The sequence below is a fragment of the Nelumbo nucifera genome, chromosome 8 (assembly GCF_055504915.1).
Source record: "Nelumbo nucifera cultivar China Antique chromosome 8, China Antique-T2T, whole genome shotgun sequence".
Classification (NCBI taxonomy): Eukaryota; Viridiplantae; Streptophyta; class Magnoliopsida; order Proteales; family Nelumbonaceae; genus Nelumbo; species Nelumbo nucifera.
The window spans coordinates 1,931,542-1,955,619 of NC_142656.1; the positions used below are offsets into that span (position 1 = coordinate 1,931,542).

General features: G+C 38.8%; 2 protein-coding genes across 3 annotated transcripts in view; one reads left to right on the forward strand and one right to left on the reverse strand.

Moving 5' to 3' along the window:
• Nucleotides 1-3,002: 3,002 nt before the first annotated feature.
• Nucleotides 3,003-6,239, forward strand: LOC104600523 (mediator of RNA polymerase II transcription subunit 11-like). 2 transcript variants are annotated; one of them, XM_010263509.3, is made up of 4 exons: nucleotides 3,003-3,385; nucleotides 3,726-3,795; nucleotides 3,889-4,005; nucleotides 4,938-5,144. In XM_010263509.3, exons 1-4 carry the CDS (start codon nucleotides 3,300-3,302, stop codon nucleotides 5,067-5,069), a joined length of 405 nt encoding a protein of 134 aa, XP_010261811.1. In that variant the 5' UTR covers nucleotides 3,003-3,299; the 3' UTR covers nucleotides 5,070-5,144. The 2 variants fall into 2 exon arrangements, with proteins under 2 accessions (XP_010261811.1, XP_010261809.1); XM_010263507.3 differs by lacking the exon at nucleotides 4,938-5,144 and adding an exon at nucleotides 5,725-6,239 and having other exon boundaries at nucleotides 3,015-3,385.
• Nucleotides 6,240-12,696: 6,457 nt separating this feature from the next.
• RECQL3 (DEAD/DEAH box RNA helicase family protein) overlaps nucleotides 12,697-24,078 on the reverse strand; it is a 66,519-nt gene continuing 55,137 nt past the window's right edge. Inside the window, exons 18-20 of the mRNA XM_010263514.2 lie at nucleotides 16,123-16,253; nucleotides 14,827-14,936; nucleotides 12,697-13,328 (exon numbers count right to left, since the gene is read on the reverse strand). Coding sequence (XP_010261816.1) covers nucleotides 12,854-13,328; nucleotides 14,827-14,936; nucleotides 16,123-16,253 — 716 coding nt within the window. The 3' untranslated portion in view covers nucleotides 12,697-12,853. The remainder of the gene's footprint in view (nucleotides 13,329-14,826; nucleotides 14,937-16,122; nucleotides 16,254-24,078) is intronic.

The following is a 24,078-nucleotide window of genomic DNA, read 5'->3' on the forward strand; positions in this document are numbered from 1 at the left end:
CTACAAATATCACCAAAAGCTCTTTCCTTATGTTGGTACGTAGTTGTTGATCATACCATTAGAGTACAGAGGATACCGAATTAATACTTCACGAACGTTCGTGATAAGTTCATAATTCATTGGACATATGCATCGCATAATTGCGATAAACTCATACTCGAAACAGGTCACAATGAACTTTGGCTAGTGTGAACCTATGATTAGCTTTAAACATGCATAAATCTGCGATGAACTTTAGACATATGTAAATATGCGATTAACCTTATACACGCAAAGATTTATGATGAGTTTTGGACACATGCGGAGCTGTGATGAGTTCAAAGCCATTGTAGAACCGCGACGAATGAAGAATCACTGTAGATCGGGAATAAATATTAGTTACACGTGTGTCTTTAAATTACATGTGTGACTGTACACCCTGTGGACTTAGTAAAGGTGCACCCACTAAACAATGTCGTTACTCGTGCCACGTCAGTTAAATGGGATGGAAGGAAGTATCACACGTGGGTTATGAGAATCCTCAAACAAAAGGAAAGTTCATCCCTGGGACACGTGGCGAAACCCTAGCAATGCTCCCTAATAATTGATGGCGAATCCGAGATTCCCTTTCCTAATGGGAATCAAACGCTTTTGGCTCCTTCCTTTTGGGACCCCGGGATCCCTCCTTATAAATAAGGGTCCATCTCATGACGAGGGGATCATCTTATCACTCACACTCACCCTAGCCTTGAGACTACCTCCTGCATCCAGTTTTCCTTTGTTCTTCAAGGAGATCCTCATCATAGCCTCACCACCGCACTTACACCTTTTTTATGTTTTTCCTTTTCTACATGAAAGACATGAACAAACACAAGAAATTTGTGTTAGCCCTTCTCTTGTTTTAGTTATTGACGAGGGGTAATTTGGTCATCCAATGACATCATGACACATGTTATCTCATAATAGCTGGGTGACACCTTGGCACCATGTAAGCAGATAATCTCGGACACTTTATAATTGCATCATTCACAATGGGGCCATCCTAGTAGACCAAATTGCGAACAACTAGATGGAATCTCAGGTCGGTGTGTGTGCAACCAGCTTCCACTGGACTATCCTAGTCCCGTCAAGACGTCAGGTCAGCATGAGAGGCAACCTGCTTCTGCCAACCTAACATGAGTTCAGCTAGCGACATGCTGGATCTCCTTCTTTGAGTGAGTTACCGTCTCCGACTTCTCTAGGATCACGACGCTCAACCGTTAGACCCGTCTACCCGCATCGTTCGCATCGGAGTTGATTGGATGGACCTTATCCCTCTGAGTGTGGTTTCCTGGAAATCTCGGGTGCATTGCGAGAAGCTCTTGGTTTCTTACGCCTATATAAAGGCATCTCATCCCTTAGAGAAGGTACGCGTGATTCATCTTTCAAACACTATAGCCCTTTCGCTATTTAGCTCTCTCTAAAATCTCCAGTTCGCTGACTTAAGCATCGGAGTGCCTACCCTCGGATAAAGTAGCCCGTGCATTCTAATACTGTCTCTTTGCAAGTTGACACGACGAACTAGCTAGCTCAACATCCGAATTGTCCTCCAACAGGGAGCTGTCAGATCGCACACCATCAATTATGATAAGAGTCAAATGCTAAGAGTACAATTCAATATTGGAGAAAATCCACAAAACTACTCAAGGATCACAACAATAGAATACAATCATTTTTCATTTTCCAGGGGCATTGATGAAAATCATGAATAAGACTCTTTCATTATTTGGGCAGGGCTGCAAATGGATGAAAAAGATTTTATTGTGTCTATATGTGTGTGTTTGGTAATAGAAATACAAAACAACTACAAAATCACTTCCCCACAAGAATTGGGTTCTCCGACCAAGGAGGATCATGAGCAACCCACAAGAATTGAAAGCTGCCACCTAATGAGCAACAAGATTAACAGCCTTGCTAATCCATTTGAAGGATATCTTGATGTCAAATAAGATATGTCATAGAGGATAGGCCATACTTATTCACTGTTTTTACTGGGTGATGCATTGCACGTATGCTTCATCAACCTTGTTTCAATTACTTTTTCTTTGATTATTTATCTTTTCCTGGACCTTTTGATATCATTTTCCCTTTCTTAAACTTCTTTGTCTTTTGTTTTAATGGATTGCCATGCACCGCATAAAGTTTACACGAAGAGTAAACCTTGTCAAAAGCGTTTATTGCAATAAGCACTCAAAATAAATGCTCCCAAATATGGGCTAAAAAATATGAAATAACTTTAAGCCTATGAGTTGAGAAAACACTTCCATCTGATTTGACCATACTCCTTATAGAAACAAATCACAGAATGACAATCTAGAAATAGTGATTATAGAGTTGCAAAAACAACATCAACACACTCTACCTCTTTAAGCCTCCTTCTTTTACAAATTTTAAGTGCACTTGCCCAAGTATATATTTGATAGGTAACACAACTATGTTCTTTTGATTCTCAGGTAAGTCGTAAAAAGCTAAAATTTGTTCCATCATGTTTTATAAATTTTTCTCGGATGTGGAAAAAGTTATTTATTCACTTATGAGATGGATAAATTTTACCTATGTAAATGAAGTTCTTTTAAACTTAAAAACCCAATACTTAATGCAAAAATAATAATGTAAAATGGGTCAATAAAAAGAAATAGCCATTGACAAATTTTCCACTTTAGTAGTAGCAAATTAAAAGCAATTAAGTAGATGCTGTATTCCAAAGATCACGTATCCACCATCCAAATCATTTTTCATTTCTCTTCATGGTGTACCTCCTCGGTTTACTATTTTCAAACATAAGATAGTAAAATTGGGATTTCAAAAAATTATATTAGTCACCGGGCATTTGCGATTTGCGAATGGATTGTAATGGCATGTTGGCATGTAAACAGCTGGAAAATATTTAAGTTATGATTCAGTCCACCCCTAGGTGGAGTTAGGATTTTGTAAGGGTGGACTGAATCCTGCCCGTGGATTGATGTTAAATTTATGAGATAGGATGTGGTTTATAAGGGGACTATAAATAAGCTAGGAGAGGGCTGAAAAAAATTTCTGAAGGGATTGCAGTTCAAAAATCCAAATATTTAATCAATTCTCAGAAAACTTAGGCTGTATTTGGTTTGACTCCTTTTTTTTTCCAAGCTGTCCCTTCAAACGAAACACAGCCTTACGGATACTTGGATTTTGCAAATAATATAGGGGAAGTTTTAGTCCATTCGGATTCGGGTGACATTCAAAAACCTCACTCTGTCGAGTGACTCAAGTCTGTCCGACTCTTCTATTCCCTGCAACTAACGATGTTGCTCCTCTCATCGACGAGGCGACGACGAACGATTGTACGAAAATCCTTTCATCGACGCCCCTATCCCAGTCGGCTTTCTCGGTGAATCTCCTTTAACCGTCTTTTCTTCTTAGTCGTCCTCTGCAATTGCTTCCCTTGTATCTGCTTCTCTCTTAAGAGAGATCGTACCAGGACTAAATCCATTTTGCTTGGTCACCTCAATAGACAAGACTTTCCAACAATACACCAGGCACACCCGTAATTCGATGATTTGACTTCCTGAATCACATTCTCAGATTTGCAATTTCTTGTATCTATTATCCAAAAAAAAAGAAGAAAGATTTGCAATTTCCTGAAGAGATTCTTGAGAAAAAGAATCATATGTTATTGCAGAAATTATTGATAAGTCAATGACGGGTTCTAAAAACACCTTTTTTTTTAGGAATTTTGGTAACTCAATGGATTCTCAATACCAAAATACTTCATTGCAGAGGCTTCATCATGTGGAGAAGGTAAGAGAACCTGAAAAACAAGCAAAATAAATGTTTCTATTCAGATGATGCGTATGTTTCACAATAAGGAGGAAATTCACTTTGATTGCTCAGAGGATCGTCAGGGTTTTGGAGCTTGCTGGTAGTGTAACGGACGAGCTTTCAAACTCAACTGGCCCACGGATGGAAATTCTTAACAACCATTGTCGTGAGTTCATGCAGTCAATCATGGTTTGTACTTTATACATTTTTTTTACGAGTATTCCCTTATGCTCTCTGATTTTATGCATTCAATTGACTTGAGGAATTATTGGTTTGCTTGACATGATGGGTTTCTTATTAATAAAAGGATTTTGAGCTTCCATTGGCTTGAGTAGGAGACAAAATTGGGATGTGATTTATGTTATTGATCAAGTTTATGTACTTATAAAAATTGCATATCTATAGTCTGTATGGCTTAAACTCATAAATTCTAATGTTAATTTAGTTTTTATAAGTATGTAAACTCAGTTCCTCCCAACATTTGTACTTCACTCGCCCCCCTCCCAGAAAAGAAGAAATGTAAGCAGTTATCTTCTAATTCTATATCTCAGGCAGCTCGAGAATTTAAGTTGTCGAGCTGGTACTTACATCTTAGGGCTCATTATATCTTTGGGCTGAGAATCAAGTATTGCCCTAGATTTCTAGTCAAGTTGCTTGGTAGGATCAATGCCAACAATAATGATGAAGATGATTATGTTAAGTTTTTCTGACCTGGGGAAGTGGAATTTATTTAGATTTATCTACTTTAAAGTGTTTCAGAGCTTAAAATTTAGATATAGTCATGGAGTTAATGTTGATTGTTATCACAGAGCATACCTTATAGTGCCAGATAATTTCCATTCTTTCTAGTACTTAACTACTAAGCATGGTTATTAAGAGGGAAGTGGTTGGTTGTTGACTTATCACTTAGATTCAAAGGCAATGGGAGTTCAATTCGATTCAATGGATGTTTAAAAATCTTCAATTGGTTAGTGTACATGAATAAATACCCAAACTGTATGATGAATATTAAAATTTTCTCCTTGTACACTCCCTGTTATATTTTCTTTGATAATAGGACTTCGGTTTTATTATTGATAACAGTGGAACTGTTGAATACTGATATGTTTCGTGTGCTTTAGAATTTAGATGCATCCTCAGAGGTTACAGCTGACTACAAGCCATCTGATTTTGCTTTGTGTAACTATATTATGACCTTGTGGTTTGAGGTGTTATTCATTTGTAGAATTACACAACGATTTAATGTGTTCTGAAGGATCATGGCTGATTGGCTGCTATTGTATTTTATTGGATAAGGTCTCATGAATACAAAACCTTTTAAAATCGAATCAGGCATCAAGCTGCTCAAGTCTGGAGCTCACCAATCCGAACAATAGTTAAGCTTGACCCTCTTTGCTGCCTACATACATCTACTTTTTTTTTTTGATAGATAGCATACATCTAATTGCTTGGGCTTTGTTCCAACCCTCATGGTTTTAACCCTATGGCTCTTATTGAACTTCGATTTTTCCAACCATTGGCTTTTGCTGCCAGAATATAAAGATCTAAGCACTTAATACATTATATTTTGCTCTGTTTGTATTGCTTAGGATGCCAAGATCAGGTTTGAAGCTTTGGAAAATTAATCAACTCTTCCTTGAAACATAATATTTGGCTGGACAAAATACAGTCTGTTAAATCTTCTCTTAGTTTCTCTTCTTGTGTTTTTATTCCTAGGACTGTTTAACAGGGCTCGTCACTCTTTATCCCAAATTGCTAAGAACTTTTGATGCTGACTGTGTGTGGATGGGATCCCCCACGCTCTATATTGAACCCTTTGTTTTTTCTTTTTGTTAATAGTATGTTTTGATTTATCAAATATATATATATATATATATATATATATATATATATTTTACATTATGTCAGAACATTCAAGTGACATTGCGGGAAGAAATTAAAAGTGCATGTGAGTATCGCCCATTTGAGAAATGTGATTACAGTTCAAGAATATCCAACGAAATCTGTTTCAAGAAGCTGGAGTATGTCATTGAGCAGTTAGATGGCATGAAACAAAGTATTGGTCAATATTATGGTGCAATGTGATGAGCCAGTCATAAGCACACTTACTGACTGACACAATATCCTTTCAACCTCTTATATACTGTCTGGTTTAGACATCTTTCTCTCTGACTCTCTGTGATCCTGCAAATATACAGATTTAATGCCAATTCGTGCTTTGCTAATTTGTTAGACATGTCCAACAAAGATGTATTGATTGAATACCTTGTTACTCTGGATTTCCTACCAAAAATGATTTATGTATTGAACACTATGGATTGCCAACAAATAATCAAAGATGTATGCACTGATTACTATGATGGATTTGTGCATGGCGGAGTTGTGGGATTCTCAAACTGTTGAATGTAATGTATATATTGCATGTTGGTTAATCTATTTTTAATTTAGGGATGAATACTTTTAACATTCCCTGAGGTGCAATAACAAATTCTACCGGTCTACAACTTTCCCTGAGTTTTCTGGAATTACTTAAACCTCCCTTATTGGATGTTGTGGCACCCCTAAGGTCTCTTTTCCATTAGTTTGCTGAATGCCTTTTTATTAAAAGCACATGTCCTAGAAAACTTCACGAAAATCCAAATATACTCTCAAGTCAAATGATGTTAAATTTCATGAAGTCATATTGTCTCAAAAGCTTTTGATATAGTATTAAAACCTTGTAAATGGATAGATCATCTATAACTTTCCTTTGACTACCAACGCCAACCTCTGGCAACCACAGCTAGCAGTTTGCCTTGCATGACATTCAAAGTTCAAATTGCCAACATGATTGTCGCATTCCAAATTATCATCATTGATGAAGGGATGGGAGATTCATCATATGGATGGCCGAACCCTGTAGGAAGGTTGGGCGAAATTTCAAAAATTTCTTTACTCCCATGTGTGAATCCTATTCCTAGTTTAGAAAACTGCATTTTCAAGGTTCGTTCTTGTAACCAAATCGGACCAAATCTGAAACCAAAATTAGAGAGGGATATACCTGATACGGAGTCCACGCAAAAAGCTTCTCCCAACGTAGGTGTTCACGCCCAAAGAGTGTACCAAATCCTCCCTTCACTGAAGATGACACAACTTAGGATGAGGTAAGTAGTTCTTCACCAAGAACTTGTGATTTTTCAACAAGAATCGAGTGGGGTAGTGAGTATAGATTCAAGATTGTTTCTTCTAGCAAGAAACAATATCAAGATCAAATCTTGATCAGATCCAAGAATTGGAGATTGAACAGGGTAGGGCGGCAAGAGCAAGAAGAAAAAGAACTGAAGGCAAGATCAGTCTGACTGAGTTGTCTTCTCTCTGTGTTGTGTGTCTTTTTCAGGTTCGCCCTGCTCTCTATTTATAGCTTTAAAGAGACAACCTCATAACCTGATTAGGAGTCTCCTCATCCAAATCTTTATTTGGATCTGGACTCTTTAAGTGATAAGGGTAATCCCTTATCTTATTTGTAGTTCAAGATCAACTAATTCCTAATCAAATTAGGAGTTTCCTGATCTAAATTTTTATTTGGATATGAACTCTTTAAGTGGATAAGACTTATCCTCTTATCCTCATCTGTTGATCCAAATCCAGATCCGCCCCTATTTAATTAACCCAATTAACATAGTTCGAAATGGGCTTTAGGCCCATTAAGTTTTCAGGCTCATTTCCCTTTAATGGCTAGCTTGGCTCTCTTTGTATGGCGTGGGACCCTAACATTGATCTACACATCAGCCACATGGTAGCCTCTGTTACAAGGCCTGGCCGAATTCACTGCTGGATACAGTAAACCCTTGAGTCCATCACCATGGGCTCTTAATGAGCCCAACATTTACACTAAATGGTCCTTGGGTCCAACCATCTTATGAAGGCCCAACGATTGTGGGCAGATGCAAGATTAGCCCATCAGGTATAACCCTCAATGGTCTTACACTTAACCTCTCAGCCCTTAATGATAAACACTACCCGACAAGAGAGGACCTCTCCCTCGGCTGCAAGGTGCAGTGCTGCACTCTCTACTCACATGGATATTGGGAATTAAAACCTTTTGCAAACAATTTTGAAACCATAATATATATATACCAAATTTCAAACACATTTGAAATCCATTGCCGACAGTTTAGGTTTCCATTAGAGAGAGTGCATTTTCTCGATCATTCACTTTGTCTGACAAAGGGGCTGATCCTGTCACTATGATCACCCACTCAGATGAATTTTCGGATTATCTCAACATACCCAAGTTTTGACCCCCTCTAAGGATCTCACTGATTGGCATATTAAAGAGCGCCTAATCCAACACCTAGTGTAGTATCATAGTCGAGTTTAGGGGTCAGGTGTAAAATTTCAGTTTTGCCCATCTGTCTCCAAGGTCTAGGGCAATACTGGAATTTTGGTCCGGTTCAGGGTTTCAAGAAAACCCACACTGCATGTACCTCAGGTCTCACTCTGGCAGCTGAGATAAGCCACCCCAACCAACTTGGCGGCATATCAGTGTCAGCCTTAGCAGGATAAATCTCCCCAGATTTATCCAACGACTGTGAAGATTCTAAACTAACACGAGTCTCATATGTGTCCAGTTTAAGGGTATTACACAAAAACACACCACAATAACATGAATCAAATATGTATTTTATTCATTTACAATAAATGTCATAATGTACATCATGTTGACTGGAGCTAAGGGCATATACTGTCTAACAGTTGAAGGGAGTTATGGTGGATTATTTAATTAATTAATTCACAAACAAAATCCTGTTAAAAATTGAAAGAAAACATGCTTTCATAAATCTTTCAAAAATGGCGGGTTTATTGCTATCATCAATTCTTCTTACTTCTTAGACTCCAAGAATCTAAAACCTTTACCAAAGGATGGCATTATTCCCTCAAGACTCATTTCAAATTCAATCCTGGTTTGGAAGTGTCTTTGCCAAAGGAGAAAATGGTGTTTGAGAGACCAGGTCAGATGGTTACATGCATGGTTAGTCATCCGAGACACCAATCTCTTTTAAGTGGTAGAGCATTTCTGTAGGTGTGCCTGTGACGGGTTACTGCTATGGTGGTTTACCATAATGTCACGGTCTGACACAAGCTTAGCTTTGCCTACGCTTGGCGGGCTTACATTAAGGGGCATCACCGTCATTTTCGCTTGTAAGATTTTTGGGAGAATTGATGTTATCTTTAGGCAAACCTCTAAAAGCTTAATGTACTCTTTGAGGAGGGGTGGTCGACCTCCTTGGGTGCCTGACCTTGGCATGTGGGTCTAGCTTAAACATGTCCCTACACCTCGCCAGCCCCTTGCCCAAGCTGATTGAGCTATCCCGTTGCCCATAGTGCACAGGTGTGTTCCGGCCCAGCGGTTGCCTATCATCATCATCGGCACAACAGGTGCCTACATCATTGGCATATAGGAGTCCCTCTCATCGGCGCTCAGTCGCCTCTCATCATGGTTGTCCCCCTTTAGCACGTAAGAGGCGCCTCCCATGGACCGGCTAGAGCCAGTAGAGAGCCCCGACTATAATTTGAATATGGATAGATGACTGTGAGCGGATAATTAAGGGAAAAACAGTATGCAAGATTATATAATATGCACATCCAAGAATAATAATTAATACCAATGCAACAATCAAATTATAAACCCTTGAAGAAATAGAATCTGATTTTCTTTTATGTATACAATAATATTTAATTGGGTTTTAAACTGCGCAAGCAGCACAGAGCAGCTTGGCTCTGGCTCGCTAATGAGACTTTTCCGGGCTTTTCTTTAGAGGCTGGTAATGAGTCTTCTCTTCCTTTGCCTCATCATCCGACTTATCCATTTCATCATCTTTGGCAGTGGGATTTTTTTCATAGTAGGGAACTAGGGATTAGTTTGGCCTTTACATCGGATTTGCTACCCACACCATACCGACTTAGATATTACAGCTGCACATTAGGATTGTCTTCCTTATCATTCATGGAAGGATGTTCCTCATACAAGGCGGTGTTCTGTTGGTTGGGATGTGAGAACAGTTTGTGGGTAGCAGATCCAGAGTGGACTGGGACCATGACGAAGGTGAACCACTGTTGTCAATGGCTCCACCAGAGTGGCAGTCATCTCTTTCATGAGATATAGAGATGTGAATAGACCAGAACTGCCACCACCATGCCCACTTACTTGATTGCTTAAGGAATAAGGCCCATGTTTTCTCATTTTCTTCTATGAGAGAATTGCATTTATTTGAGGACTCAAAATTGTCGATTTGCCCAAGCCCAAATAATGCTTCTTGGAAAATGTATGGTTTGAGCCATCCTCCTGTGTCCTGTCCTCACCTAGCATTATGCAATGCTGTACAACATGCTTTGTTTCTTGTAATTGGTTATCATTATTTCCACCGGGTGAAATAACTCACTCCTTGGAGGCTTGGAAAGGATTTCTGGTTTTTGAGGAATGCAAATTGAGTCAGGAAATGCATTCTTTTAAAATCTAATTCCAATTTAGAACAGAATGATATTTTGATTTAAGTAAATTGATTTTTAAAAAACACAATGTCAAAATATAGGATGTTTTACTTGGATATATTTTATAATGTAAAGTATTTTTATACTAATACATTTGTATGTTTTTAAGGATTCAACATATATAATATACAAAATACACCATTTTTATTTTACAATTTTTAAAAGATCAAGCATTATCATATTCTCCTTTAGTAGATATATCTATTTAACCAATTTTGGCATATCTTTTAGGGTAAATTTCTTAAACTACCCTTATGGTTTAGCTAATTGACTAAGTGTAGCATTACTGTTTGAAAATTGACTAACACTACCCCTACTATTTTTGACAATTGACTAATACTTCCCTTACCATTAGTGCCCCTTAATATTCGTTAACAAAAAGACTAAAAAAATTATTTTGCCCTTTGTTTTTCTTCAAAATTTCACCTCTGCATTACTCACTAAGGCCTGAGGGATTTTCACCGGTGAAGGTCTTGGATTTTGGACTCTTCTCTCAGAGCCACAAACCTCTCTGAAGGGGACTTTTCCCATAGGAAAGTAGTGAGCACGACAGATTGGAGTTCCCCCATTTGCTATTGTCCCTTTCCATTTCCACTCTTCAGTGAATGGAGACTGATGTAAATCAAGATTAAATTTTTGCCATTTAACAGGATTAGGGGAAGAACCAGAAGGTCCTGAACCTACATCATAACCATTATAAGAGACATTCAAATGGTCATTTCTTTCCGCAACGAGTTCATTGAGCGATTAAGGACGCATTGAGTTCATTGAGTTTGGCCAAAATGAAACAACAAAACTCACCTCCCTCTCTCTCCACCACCCCATCGAAATCCCTTTGCCCACTTTTCGTCCAATCTTTTCTCAATATTTTCGTTAATCATTCTTTTGTTTTTCCAGTAACTTTTCAGGAAATTATCGTTGCTTCTCACTGCTGGTAAGATTTTTTTTTTCTCTTGATTGTTATTGGCAGTGATTGTTCCTAGTTTCTCCTTTGGTCTTAGATTTTTTATGTTTTTTTCTACAAAGTGGAATTTGTGATCCTTTGCATCGGACGCTACAACGATCTACCAAATATTTCAATATTCCTGGAAAACAGGGGATGGAGGTTACAATGATTGTTCCTGGTTTCTCCTTTGATTTTAGATTTTTTATTTTTTTACTACAAAGCGGAATTTGTGATCCTATGCATCGGATGCTACAACGATCTATCAAATATTCCAATATTCCCTGAAAACAGGGGATCGGAGGTTACAATGATTTATTTCGCAATGTTAGTGAATGGCTTATCTGAGCAAAATGCAAAAAAATAGCATGAGCTTACCTGTGTCAATGCCAAATAGTTTGACGATGGAGTTGATGTTTCTGGCAGATGAACTTGAGCAGACGACTGGAAATGGGAGAGAAATGCAGTCTAGTGGAAAGGTGTGGCAAAGGGCTGAGTTCAAATAGGGTTGGAAGTTATAACAAGGGCAAATTGGGTATTTTTGGAAGTTATAAAAGTCACGTGATAAACGCTTGAATGGTTTATGGCAGAACATTAACGGTAAGGGAAGTATTAGTCAATTGTCAAAAACAGTAGGGATAGTATTAGTTAATTTTCAAATAGCAAAAGTACACTTAAGTCATTTAGCTAAACCATAAGGGTAGTTTAAGAAATTTACTCTATCTTTTATTTTTTCCAACCACATTGCATACAAACTTTTTCATAATATTAGTATTGCTAATTGATCGCTAAAATTAACAAGTATAAAAAAAATTATGTTTGTTTTCTAACTATATATATCTTAAATCTCCCACCATTTCTTAACATTTTCCAAGTATGTCCCAGTTTTTTATACTTCATATTAACCATTAAAATGTTTTTACACGTTATTTGTAGTTATTTTGAGTCTTGCATTTAATGTTGATGATGCATTTGTGAGATGTTTGTCTGCTTACTTAAGTCCACACCACTGCTGTACTGGTCTTTCTTTAGTTCTTTCCAGAACGTAAATTGGATCTTCTCAGGACTTAATTAGAAGAAATGACAGTTGCCAGTTAATTGCTATGTAGTTGCATGCGTTCACATGCAGGATTCTGACGTTACAGAACATCTTAGATGGATTGCCTAATAGGTGAATATCAGCACATATCTTTTAAACTTTCTCAAAAAGAAAGAAGAAACTAGTTTAGAACCCGGGGGTGTTCGCAACTTCGCATGTATGATTTTGTTTTTCTAAAACAAAACCAGCTACCAGCTTAAGATGCAATAAACATATTTTTTATGAAGTAGCACAGTTAGTTTTGTTTTAGAAAACAAAATCACACGTATTGACACACACCACCCAAGTGAGAATCACACTTTCCAACTTAGAGAAGCTTTGTTATTTCATTAAAATTACAACTAGAGATCAACTTTAATAATCAAGAAACAGCATAAACTTTAAGCAGAATTTACTATGCAAGGATTATATCCACCACTAGCATGACTAAAAGATGACTAGGAGGGAATAAAGCTGATTTCACCCTACTGAAATTTCATCCTCTTCTCTGCATTCTTCTGCACAAGTGTGGTTGAGTGTTTGTTTGATGTCGAAGAAATATTTGATCTACTTTCCTTTCCTTTGCTTTTAACAAAATCTGAGAATGATGGGATTGGAGGTAGCTTTATATCTTGGGAAGGAGTTTCCAACTTTAGATGATTGAAAGAACATTCTGATCCAACAACGCCATCAATTTCTTCTTTACACACTTCGATTGGTCCTTCACCCCCATCCTTGGGGGCTGTCAATGGCAAGGATGGTGATGGAAGGGATTCCATTTTACAAGTGTCATTCTCCTTCATGGAACAATTGCCAAGACGATCCATTAGTTCTGCAGAACTTGCAGTTGATATCCACCTAACCGTACTTGCCACTTGTGAATTATAGAATGTCTTCCCAACCTTTCCATACTTGTAGCAATCACATTCAAGAAAAGCTGCAAACACTTCTAACTCAATACTGCAAAAAACAGGTTACAGTAAAGATCAAATTGGATATTAGTTTTGAGGGTTTCTCACCCTACTCAAATTAATACAAATTACACTTTGCCTATAAATAAAAAATGATATTATGGTGAACCGCCACAAAAAATATGATATTATGCCACTTGATATTCTCCCCGACTTCACCATAAACAAGAGAACATACAGAGGGTTGGGTCTAGTTTGGAATTCCTTGGAGCTACTAGGCCTGTCAATGATACCCGAAGACCGAGGCCCGATCCGACATCTAATTCAATTATCTTGGATCCGGAAGATGCATTTATGTAATCGAATTGGATTTGGATTTGACTCCATCCAATCCGATTAAAATCTGAATCCGATTATATTATAATATATATAGACTTTAATATATAAATTTTATATAATTATATTTAAAATATAAAAAAAATATTTTATATATTATATATGAATTTACATATAATAAATTCAGTATGTTATATTTACACTAATTTATTATACATAAAAGTTGAAAAGTCTATTTTTTTTTTGGTGTTTTAAAAGATTAGAGTGGAGTTGGATTAAATCCAAATTCGATCTGAGTCCGTTAGGATTCGAATTCGAATCTGAGGTCTTCAAATCTGATTGGATTTCGGATCAGATTCAGATGTAAATATTCGATAATTGGACCGGATTCAGATTTTGCTGAATCTGATCTGATTACAGCCTTACTTGGAGCTAGATATCTATGGTACTGTATAGCTCAACTTTAAGGGTGCGACTTCAGCTGGGTTAGCCTGAACCTGACCCAAAAGAGTCAGATTGGGTTGGCTTGGGTTAGGGTTACGGTTGGAAAGTATGAACCTGACTTAACTTCATATTTGTATGTATAAAGTAAGTACTTATGTATATATGCACCATGCAACCATAAATGTATGTATTTATGTTATTATGTATATATATGTATGTAAAGTGTAAACAATTACACATTTTTTTAAAGCATGATAATAATGCTAACACTTGAGTAATCTCAACCCTTGAATCTAGAAAATAAGAACATTTTGCAAAAGGAAGTAGGCCAACCCAAACTGAACCTGAGCCCAACCCAACCCCAAAAGGGCCAAAGCCCCGGTTGCGCTAGGGATAGTGTTGGGAGTTCAACAGCTGAGGTTGGGTTAGGGTTGACCTCAACCCAACTTAACCCGGTTTGACTTAAACCCTACTCAACTTCTATGGTAGGTTAGATGGCTCTGGTGCTCTCTGATTAACAGAGTTTTTATTTTATGATCTCTGCTGCAGGACCAATAAAAGATTTGATTCCCTTGATGGCACAGGCATAATTAATATCTTAATGAAAGTTACCATTTCTTATCCCAAAAAAAGAATATATTGTTTCCACTTTTCAATAACACACCTAGTTTCCTTAGGAGATGGTAAAACAAAGCAGGGATTATTTACAATTCTCAAGAAACAATATCCGTTTAAATCACAAGGATTATAAGATGAAAAGTTCTTACTTGAGTTTGCTAATCTGATTTTGTTTCTGCCTTAGAGCATTGACAAGCCTTCGTTTGCTTGCTTCCCTCAGCACTTCAGATATTGCCTTCTTGTTAACAAGGTTACTATTCTGTAAAAGAATACAAGTACAAGATGGCTAACAACATTAATGCATGCTATCTGTGAATAACAATCATCTTCCCAGCTTGCTTATTCAGCAACCATTAAACATGATATTGAAATACACATGGTGAAATTTAATGGGATTGATGGGTTGAAAACATAGGAGATATTTAAAGGCTTGTTAAATTAACACCATTCATCAATGTCTTAAATGCCATGCTACTTCACCGCCTGTGCAAGCTCGAGTCTGAGAGTGGCCACTTTGTGCAAAAAAGATGCTGGGGGTCAAGTCCATATCCAGTTCATTCCTAAACCCCAGATATCTAGAGCCAATTGGTAATTCCCTTTCAGCATCATCAGCATCATCATATAAGCCTTGTCCCAACTATATGGGGTTGGCTACATGAATCCTGTTTCATTTTTCCATTCTATTGGCCTTTATTAGTGTGCAAAATGCAAAATTAACCACATTCCAAGTGTTCAAAAGCAAACACTTTTTCTTGAAAAGGGGCGCCTTAAAATGGTGTACAGTAAGGACACAAGTTTCCACATCCACATGCATTGACCAAAGTAATCATTTTAATAGGGGTAGAATGATGACCTTCACCATGGGGCAAGTAAATCAATGATCTAAATTAATAAAATCTCTAAGTTCATTGCACCAAGAAACCAAATAATGTCAGTCATTTTCTTATAGAATCATCCAATATCGAGGAATCCATGCTCTTAACAGCCAGAAAATGAAAGGCAGCATACCAGTCTCATAAAGTTTAGCATTAGATTGAAAACTCATAATTGTCAAATCAATGATTAACTGCTAATATTAGAGGGTTAAACCAGGAAAGAGAGCAAAGAAGAATTACCTGCTAAGAACCATGGTGCTCAAAGAATGGGTGTTTCTGTTGATATTGGGGTTGAAAAAGGTAGAGCTTAAAAAGGTCTATTTAAAAGTGATATGGGATTGGCAAGAAGTATCTTGGGTTTTCTCATAAAATGCTCAAGATCCTTCAGTAGTACTGTGATAAATGTCCCATCATTTCCTATGATTATCACAAAAAGTTGATAGCTGAAAAACACATCTGCATGATCATTTTTTCGGATTGGTACTTTTTCAGTGATGGTGATTAACATTTTACAACTTCAAATATTTGTATCCCCTGTTTTAGGAAAGTGTGAGCAGAAAAAGAATGGACCTGCTTGTTAGGGTTTTTTTTCTGATAATACTCCTCTTCTGCACGCTGCAAGAACTCAATTTTCTCATTCAATCCTGATTTTGATGATAAATTTGACTTCTTAGACAAGTCCTCCAAAATCTCCATGCCATCTGTCATTTCAAATGTTTGCCTTATAATTGGACATAATGATGTAAAAAAAGCAATGCTACAAAACGGGAATTTTTTTGGGACCTTGTGAATCATGACTCGTATGCAAATGCAGAGCATGTACAAATCTACTAATCTACTATCTTCATGGTCTAGGAATTTCCTATATATATATACAGGCATAATTATGGTAGGCATTGATTGATGTCAAACAAGAACAAGAAAAGATTGGGTGGATGGATCAGAAAGAATCATGCCTAAATCCAATGTAATGTCAGAATCTGATACAGATTATGCAACTGGCATATGCAACATGTGATCATAATTCATTTGGAAGAATTAAAGCAACCTTGCTGGAAACAAAATGAGACACAAAGGTTTTATGATGTAAGATACATAGGATAATATTGGGGCACAAGTTTTAAGAGAACAATTTTATGATTAGGACTTGGAAGGAAAAGAAAAGTAATTTGATGTGACCTACAGAAAATGTTGGCTAAGAACTTTTTCTTCGATCAGTAACAATAAAAAAAATTATTAAGTCAAATAAACAAAATGTACAAATTTACAAATAGAGGTAGATGACCACTGTCTACCCCAACAGAACATCCATTAAGCTCCCTTTGGAACCTCCCTCCAAAACAAATCCCTCCTATCCTATGCACCCCTTGTCTAGCTGATGCATCAACCATACAATTTGCACTCCTTGGAATCCAATGGAATGTGGCCACCAGGATTTCTGCCAACAATCTAATTTTTCTTTATATGTATCTGTAACTCCAACTTCTCAGAGTTTGATCCTTAACCATCCCACAACCACCTTTGAGTCTCCTTCCATAATAATATTTTTAAAGTTCAATTTCTTTCCCGCCTTAGTCTATGTATCACAGCCATCAGTTCTGCCCTTGTGGAGTTCCCATACACAATAGGTCCTGAAAAATAAGGTCATTACCTTCCCCTCCTCACATTTGAATACCCTTCCAACACCAGACGCCCTTGGATTCCCAAGGCTGCAACCATCAAAGTTCAATTTGGTATAAGGTGGGGCTGGCATCTTCCATATGAATCTAGTTTTCAGCTTTAGAGAAGATGAATTGGCTATAATTAGCCAATTTCTACCCAAACTATCAAAGGAAAAGCACTCAAAAAGCAGAGAAGTTTTGACCCAGTGCACCACCCTCACAAAAATGGTTTCCATTAAGGATTCCTTAGACTGGATTTTATCAAGGAAGAACCTCTTGTTCCTTTCTTCCCAAACAATCCATAAAATAGTGGTTCTCAAGCATCTCCACAAAGCTTTACTTCTCCTCCTAGGCAGTGAAAAGAAAGAATTTAAGATGAGTCTCTTAAGATCTGAATCATCTGATGGCGGATTCCACATGCATCCAAAAAGAGAAAAGAAAGAGATCCAAAAGGCAGCTGCAAAATGATAGGAGATTAGCAAGTACAAGGATGTTTAACGATCAGACCTGCAAAGGAAACACATGTTAGGAGAGATGCAGCAGTAGGTCTTTTTCTTTGAAGGGTATTGCATGGATTAATCTTCTCATGTATTGCATGGATTAACTCTAATGGGTATAGGGCCACCCCAAATAGCCTTGGTCGGGAAGTTGGGACTTGAGATTCAAGGACAGATTAGAAGACAAGGTATTGAAAAAGGAGGCACAAGCCGTCCAAATTCTACAATCTCCCTCCAACAAGTCCAAATGAACCCCCCCCCCCCCCCCCCCCCCCCCCAAAGGACACAATGAGCAAAGACACCTCTGAGGCCCCTTCTAAAATTAAGATTCCAATCTAACTCATTCTGGGACATGGAAAATCAGTCTGAAGCAAAGGAATTCTTATTAGAAGTAACAAAAAAAAAAAAAAACAACAGAGAAGGGGACTATCTTTAAAGAAACAATTCCCCATTTCCCCACCACAAATTAGTCAAGAATTTGGTTTTGAGTGTACCTCCAGTTGAATGTGTTGAAGAAACTATGTAGGTGTTTGTACCATTGCCATTTATTTATAAAAGTAAATGCCTTGGGTTATGTGAAAGCTACCATTGCAAGAAACACCAAAATGAAGCTTCTTGGAATGCTACCAATTTCCCAAGCATAAACGTTGCCTGAGAAAACGGCAATGATACCAAACATGCCCTAAGAGGACAGAGAAAAAATGGCTTTCCAAGGAGCAACATTAGTAGATTGAGCAGCAGCTAACCCACATCTCAACTATCAGCTGGCAAGCCATGGATGCTCTTAACCACGGGACACCATAATCTATGTGATTCTCTTGGAAATCTCCACACAATTTATCTAAAAGTGCTTTATTTTTAGCTAACAGATTCCTAATGCCAAGCCTTCCATCCACCTTGCTCCTACATATTGTGTCCAATAACCATTTCAGAACCCCTCCAAATTCAGTTCCCTTCTTTAGTTCTCTACCCTAAGAACTTGAAAAAAGCTAAAAGAAATTTCATTACCATCAGATATTGCTTTTATTTGTTTCTCTCTCTATAACTTTCTATATATTGCAAGAATTTCAGCATTAAATTAGCTTCCTAATCACATCATACAGTAATATAGCCCTCGACTAACTCTCATACACCTTCCCTAGACCTGTCCCTAGCCATACAAACCCAAACCTAGAACTGAAACCTTCACAATTATCATTTTCTATTCAGTTTTCCATGATTTTTTTTTTTCAGTCTGACTTGGATCATCAGGCCTACATCAAATTGGTACTAGAGCATCTGATCTTATATCAAATGCATCCCATATATTAAACTTCTAATTTTTTTTTTATCAATAAAAATTTCATTAATTCACCATAAGAATAATTGCAAAAAGGAAGACAAACACACTTATCTTCCAAATACAACTTGGGTCCTCAAGAAAGAAAAGAAAAGAACAGGAAGAAACAATAAAATTACATCTTAGCCCAAAACATTGAATCCTTTTCTACCCCTTGTTTAGCTAATCCATCAGCTAAAGAATTGGCTGATCTTTTAACCCAGCTCATCTTAACTTCCATCTCCCGCACTAGCCACTTAAACTTCCTCCTCTCGTTGCTGTAATTCCATAAGCCACTGTTGTCTTTATTCAGCCACCCTATCACCACCTCCGAATCCCCTTCAATTAGGAGTTTTCTGATATTCATCTCCTTAGCTTTCTGAAGTCCTTCCATAACTGCAAAGATCTCAGCTCTAAGGGAGTCACCCAGCCTGATTGTCCAGGATTCCCCCTACTACTCCCATCAAAGTTTAGTTTTAAGAATCCAGCAGGTGGTGGGGGGGGGGGGGGGGGGGGGGTCCAAGACACACTCATTACTGACTTGGTCTGTGTGCATTTTGCAATTTCACCGTACAGCCCTAATATGGATGACAGCCCTCAGTTCTTCTGCCCCTCTCTTAGCTTCTGAGAATATCCTGGAATTTCTTTCTTCCCATAATGTCCAGCATACTGCAGCCCTCAGCCCTCTCCACATAGTCCTTCCCCTTTTCATACACCACCTGAAAAAGGAAGGGGATAAAAGGCCCTGCATATTTGATGGAGGGTTCCAACTACACCCAAAGATGGAAAAATCCTATTCCCAAATTGACTTCGCAAATTGGCAAGACACTAGTAGATGAAAACCAGTCTCCCCATCCACTTTAAAAAGAACATACCAATGAGGTGACAAGCAAGTGTTGGGTCTCTTCTTTTGGAGCAGATAGGCTTCCCAATAAAAACTACCAACCCTAGGAGGAATTGGTTTGCACCAAACCTCATCAACAAGGAAAGGGGGGATTACAGGACTGGTGGACTGGCTTAAAACTTTGAAGAAGGAAGCACAAGAAAAGGAGCCAGTGGGGTTAGGGGTCCAAATTCTAGAGTCCACCTTAGTGGGGTCTAAGAAAACATTATCAAGAAGTTCAAGGAGGCTTGAAATACTGTCGAGGCCTGAGTCCCTCACACCCTTCTTAGACCTAGGTTCCACCCAAGCCCAGACCTAGGTTCCCCTTTAAACTGGTCCTTTAAAGGGGCATTCCCCACCCAAGTTTGTTCCCAAAATTTTATGGAGTTACCTGAATTCAAATCATACCTGATATTAGGGGAGAATACTGGTAGTAGATCATGAATGACTTTCCAAGGAGAAGTGCTTGTGGTCCTAGCTCGGATTCCAACATCTCATCCATTATGCTCCAACCCATGTATGCTTGCCACTATTCTAGCCCATAGCTTCTCCTTCTCCAGTGGGAACCTCCACAACCACTTCCCTAAAAGGGCCATATTCCTTCTTCTAATGTTCCCAATCCCCAAACCACCACAAATTTTACTCCTGGTCACCACCTCCCAGATAACTCTATGATCCCTCTTCTCCTCTCTTGGCTCCCAAAGGAAATCTCTCATCATCCTCTCCAATCTGCTAGAAACCTTCACTGGGATTTTGAACACTGACAGGAAATAAATGGGTAAGTTTGCTAGCGTGGCCTTAATCAGTGTAGTCCTTCCACCAAGAGAGAGATAATTCTTTTTCCAAGAGACCAGTCTCTTTTCAAACCTTTCCACCGCTGGGTTCCAGAAGCTCTCTCATAGGGTTATCACCTAATGGCTGCCCTAAATAATTCAATGGCCACCTTGAAACTTCACACCCTAGCACTTACGCACTCTCCCTAATTTCTCCCCCCTCCATATTCACACCCACTACACAGCTTTTCCCGAAGTTCACCTTCGAGTTCGACATTTGCTCGAAAAGTTGTATCACCAGTTTCATGTTCCTGATGAAACTCACATTACCTCCTTCACAAAACAAAATTGTATCATCAGCAAACTGTAAGTGAGTGAGGGAGGTTTCCTCCCTTCCAACTCTCCAACCTCTAATGAGACCCCTAGAGTCTGCTCTGTGAATCAATTTCCCTAGAACATCAACAATTAGTATGAACAAGAAAGGAGAGAAGGGGTCTCCTTGTCTTATACCCCTAATGGCTGGAAAGAAATCTACCACTGTCCCATTCACTAGCACTGAATAATGACAATTCCTAACACAACCCATGATCCATTTGCACCATCTAGCCCCAAACCCAAATTTGATCATAACTCTCCTAAAAAATTCCTAGTCCACCAAGTCATAAGCCTTTTCCAGATCCAACTTACAGACCACTCCCTTCTTTTTATCCTTGAAGTTCTCCACATTCTCATTAGTGATGAGGATTTGATCAGTAATCTGTCTGGCAATACCTCCTTCAATCTCAAAGACAACACCTTTGCGATAATCTTATACAGGCTATTTACCAAGCTAATTGGCCTAAAATCCTTTGTGAACCCATCCGACCCTGGAGCTTTTGTTTTATCCATAGAAAACACAACCTCCTTGATCTCTTCCAAAACAAATCTTCTTTCCAACCTTCTCCTATTCTCCACCCCTACATCTGGCCAATCCAATCCTTCTACCCACACCCTTCTACTTACAGGCCTTCTTAGAATGGATTTAAAGTGCTCCACACATGCCCCTGCTATCTCCTCTTGTTGTATTAACTCAACTCCATCTACTACCAATTTGGAAATAAAGTTCCTCTTTCTCCTTCCCTCTACCAAAGAATGAAAATACTTGGTGTTTCTGTCTCCCTTATGCAACCATTTACACCGAGATTTTTGCCTCCAGCTTATTTCCTCCTTATGCAGGCAATCCTCTAATTGTTCATTGTCTTCCTCTCCAAATTCTCCCCTTTCTTCTTTAGAGTCAAGGCTTTCAAGTTGGTCCATCAGAGCTCTCTTCTTTCTTCTATCCTCCCAAACTCCAAAAGATTCCACTCCTTGATTTTTGCTTTCAAAAATTGTAGTTTCTTATGGAATCTCATCCCCTCCCATTCCACCATTGGGTTACATTCATACCACCACTCCCTTACTTTATTGGTAAACCCGGGATGGAGTAACCACATATTTTCAAATCTAAAGGGGGCAGGTCCTCCACTCCTTTCCTCCTTGCATATCACTATGGGCCAATGATCCGAGGTCACCCTAGGGAGAGCTCTAGAGGTCAAGTTCCCCCAATGTTCTTCCCAGTCCAAAGAGAACAGGAATCTATTCAGCTTAGAGCAGATGGGCCTAGATTGGAGATTTGACCATGTAAATGTCTTGTGGGCTAGAGGAATCTCCTTAAGCTCAAAGGCATCCACAATCCTGTTAAACTTACTCATGCTTGTTGTCACCCTTTGATTAGTCTTATTGGTTTCCTTCGAATATCTGATCACATTGAAATCCCCACCCACACACCAGGGCCCATCCCACAACCCTCTAACATCAGCCAATTCCTCCTACAGTTTCTCTCTATGTAGTCATTTGGTCCGTATACATTTGTAAGCACCCCAACATAACCATCCTCTTGCTGCTTAAACTTCATGGAAATTAAGTGCTTTCCAATCAACTCCTCCATGCCTTCAACCACATCCCTCTTTCACATTGTTACAATCCCCCCTGAAGCACCCCACGAGGGAGCAACCACCCAGCTAATCCCCCTGGCTTTCCATACACTCCTTGCCCATATATTATTAAACTCCATTCTCTTGGACTCCTGTAAAAGTACAATGTCTGGGTCATACCTCTTTATTACCTCTTTTATTGTCGCTCTTTTCCTCGCACTTCCTATTCCCCTCACATTTCAACTAAGTATCTTCATTTTCACTTCTTTTTAACTCCCTCTTCACCTACCCACTACTCTCCCCCTTTCCTTTTATCTCCTTTTACCCCGAACTTCTTGTCACCTTCTACATCTCTTTTCAGTCTCTCAACTATACTCAATTTTCTCTTCTTTGTTCTGATCTCCTTCTTCCTCTTCCGTAAACCTTCTTTCAGCACATTCAAATCTTCCATCCTACATCCCAACTTCCCCACAAATTCCGCTATCATGTCCTCTTTAACTGATTCCTCCATCACCGTCCTTTCTGCATATTCCCCTCCACCTCTGCCCATCTTCGCTTCCTTCCTCCCTTCTTCTCTCCTCTCCATCCTTCCTCCCTATCCTATTACTGTTACTTCCCTCCTTCAAAGTTCTTTCCCCATGTTCCTCTCCAACTCTGCCCTCCTTTCCTTCCCTCCTCTCCACTGATCCCTCCCCTCTTCTCTCCTCTCCATCCCTCCTCCAAACCAAATTTCCTTCCACTTCATTAAACACTCTTTCAATAATTTCCCACACTTTCTCGTTCCTATACCTCCCTTCCCGCACCTTCCCACTGTCCTTCGTTCCCCTCTTCATTACCTCAAAAAACCCACCATCTTGCTTGGCTACACATTCATGGGCTACAAGACATGGAGCAGGAACGAAATATGGAACAAAAGACACAGGAAACACATTAGTAGCACAAACCGAATTCACTTGGTTACCTAGGTTTGATAGAAAGGTTGAAATAGGACTGTTCCTAGCCTCCCTTTCTTGTTCCAGAGGTTGGTAAATGTTTATCTCCCTGAGTTGGTTGGAAAGCACTTCTATCCTTTGGTTACCCTGGCGACCTTTCCTCTCTACCACTGGTTCACCCCTAGATGTTGTGTTCTTGCTCTGCTTCAGGTTCTCCCGATTTACCCCTTCTGTTGTACCTTGCAAACTCTGTAGTCTTGAGGATGAGTTATTCCTATTAAAACCTTCAACCCTACTTGTTACAGGAAGTCCAAGCCTACTTCCTTCCTCTGTTTGATCTTTCTGGCCGCCAGTTTCATGCCTCCATGTTTCCTCTGTGTCACGCTGAAATAGGCTTGCAATGTTCCACCCACCCATGTCACCTACACCATAGCCACCTTCGTCGTTTACACTACCAATGCTGGTACCATTATCTAAGCAATCATCCGATTCCTCATCTCCTACACTACA

What these genes read in the sequence shown, in the direction of transcription:
- LOC104600523 (XM_010263507.3), top strand. Translation starts at nt 3,300, where the DNA reads ATGTTGCTCCTCTCATCGACGAGGCGACGACGAACGATTGTACGAAAA. An exon ending in TATCCCAGTCGGCTTTCTCG is followed by an intron (nt 3,386 to 3,725) that starts GTGAATCTCCTT and finishes CTTTTTTTTTAG; the next exon opens with GAATTTTGGTAACTCAATGG. An exon ending in GGCTTCATCATGTGGAGAAG is followed by an intron (nt 3,796 to 3,888) that starts GTAAGAGAACCT and finishes TTGATTGCTCAG; the next exon opens with AGGATCGTCAGGGTTTTGGA.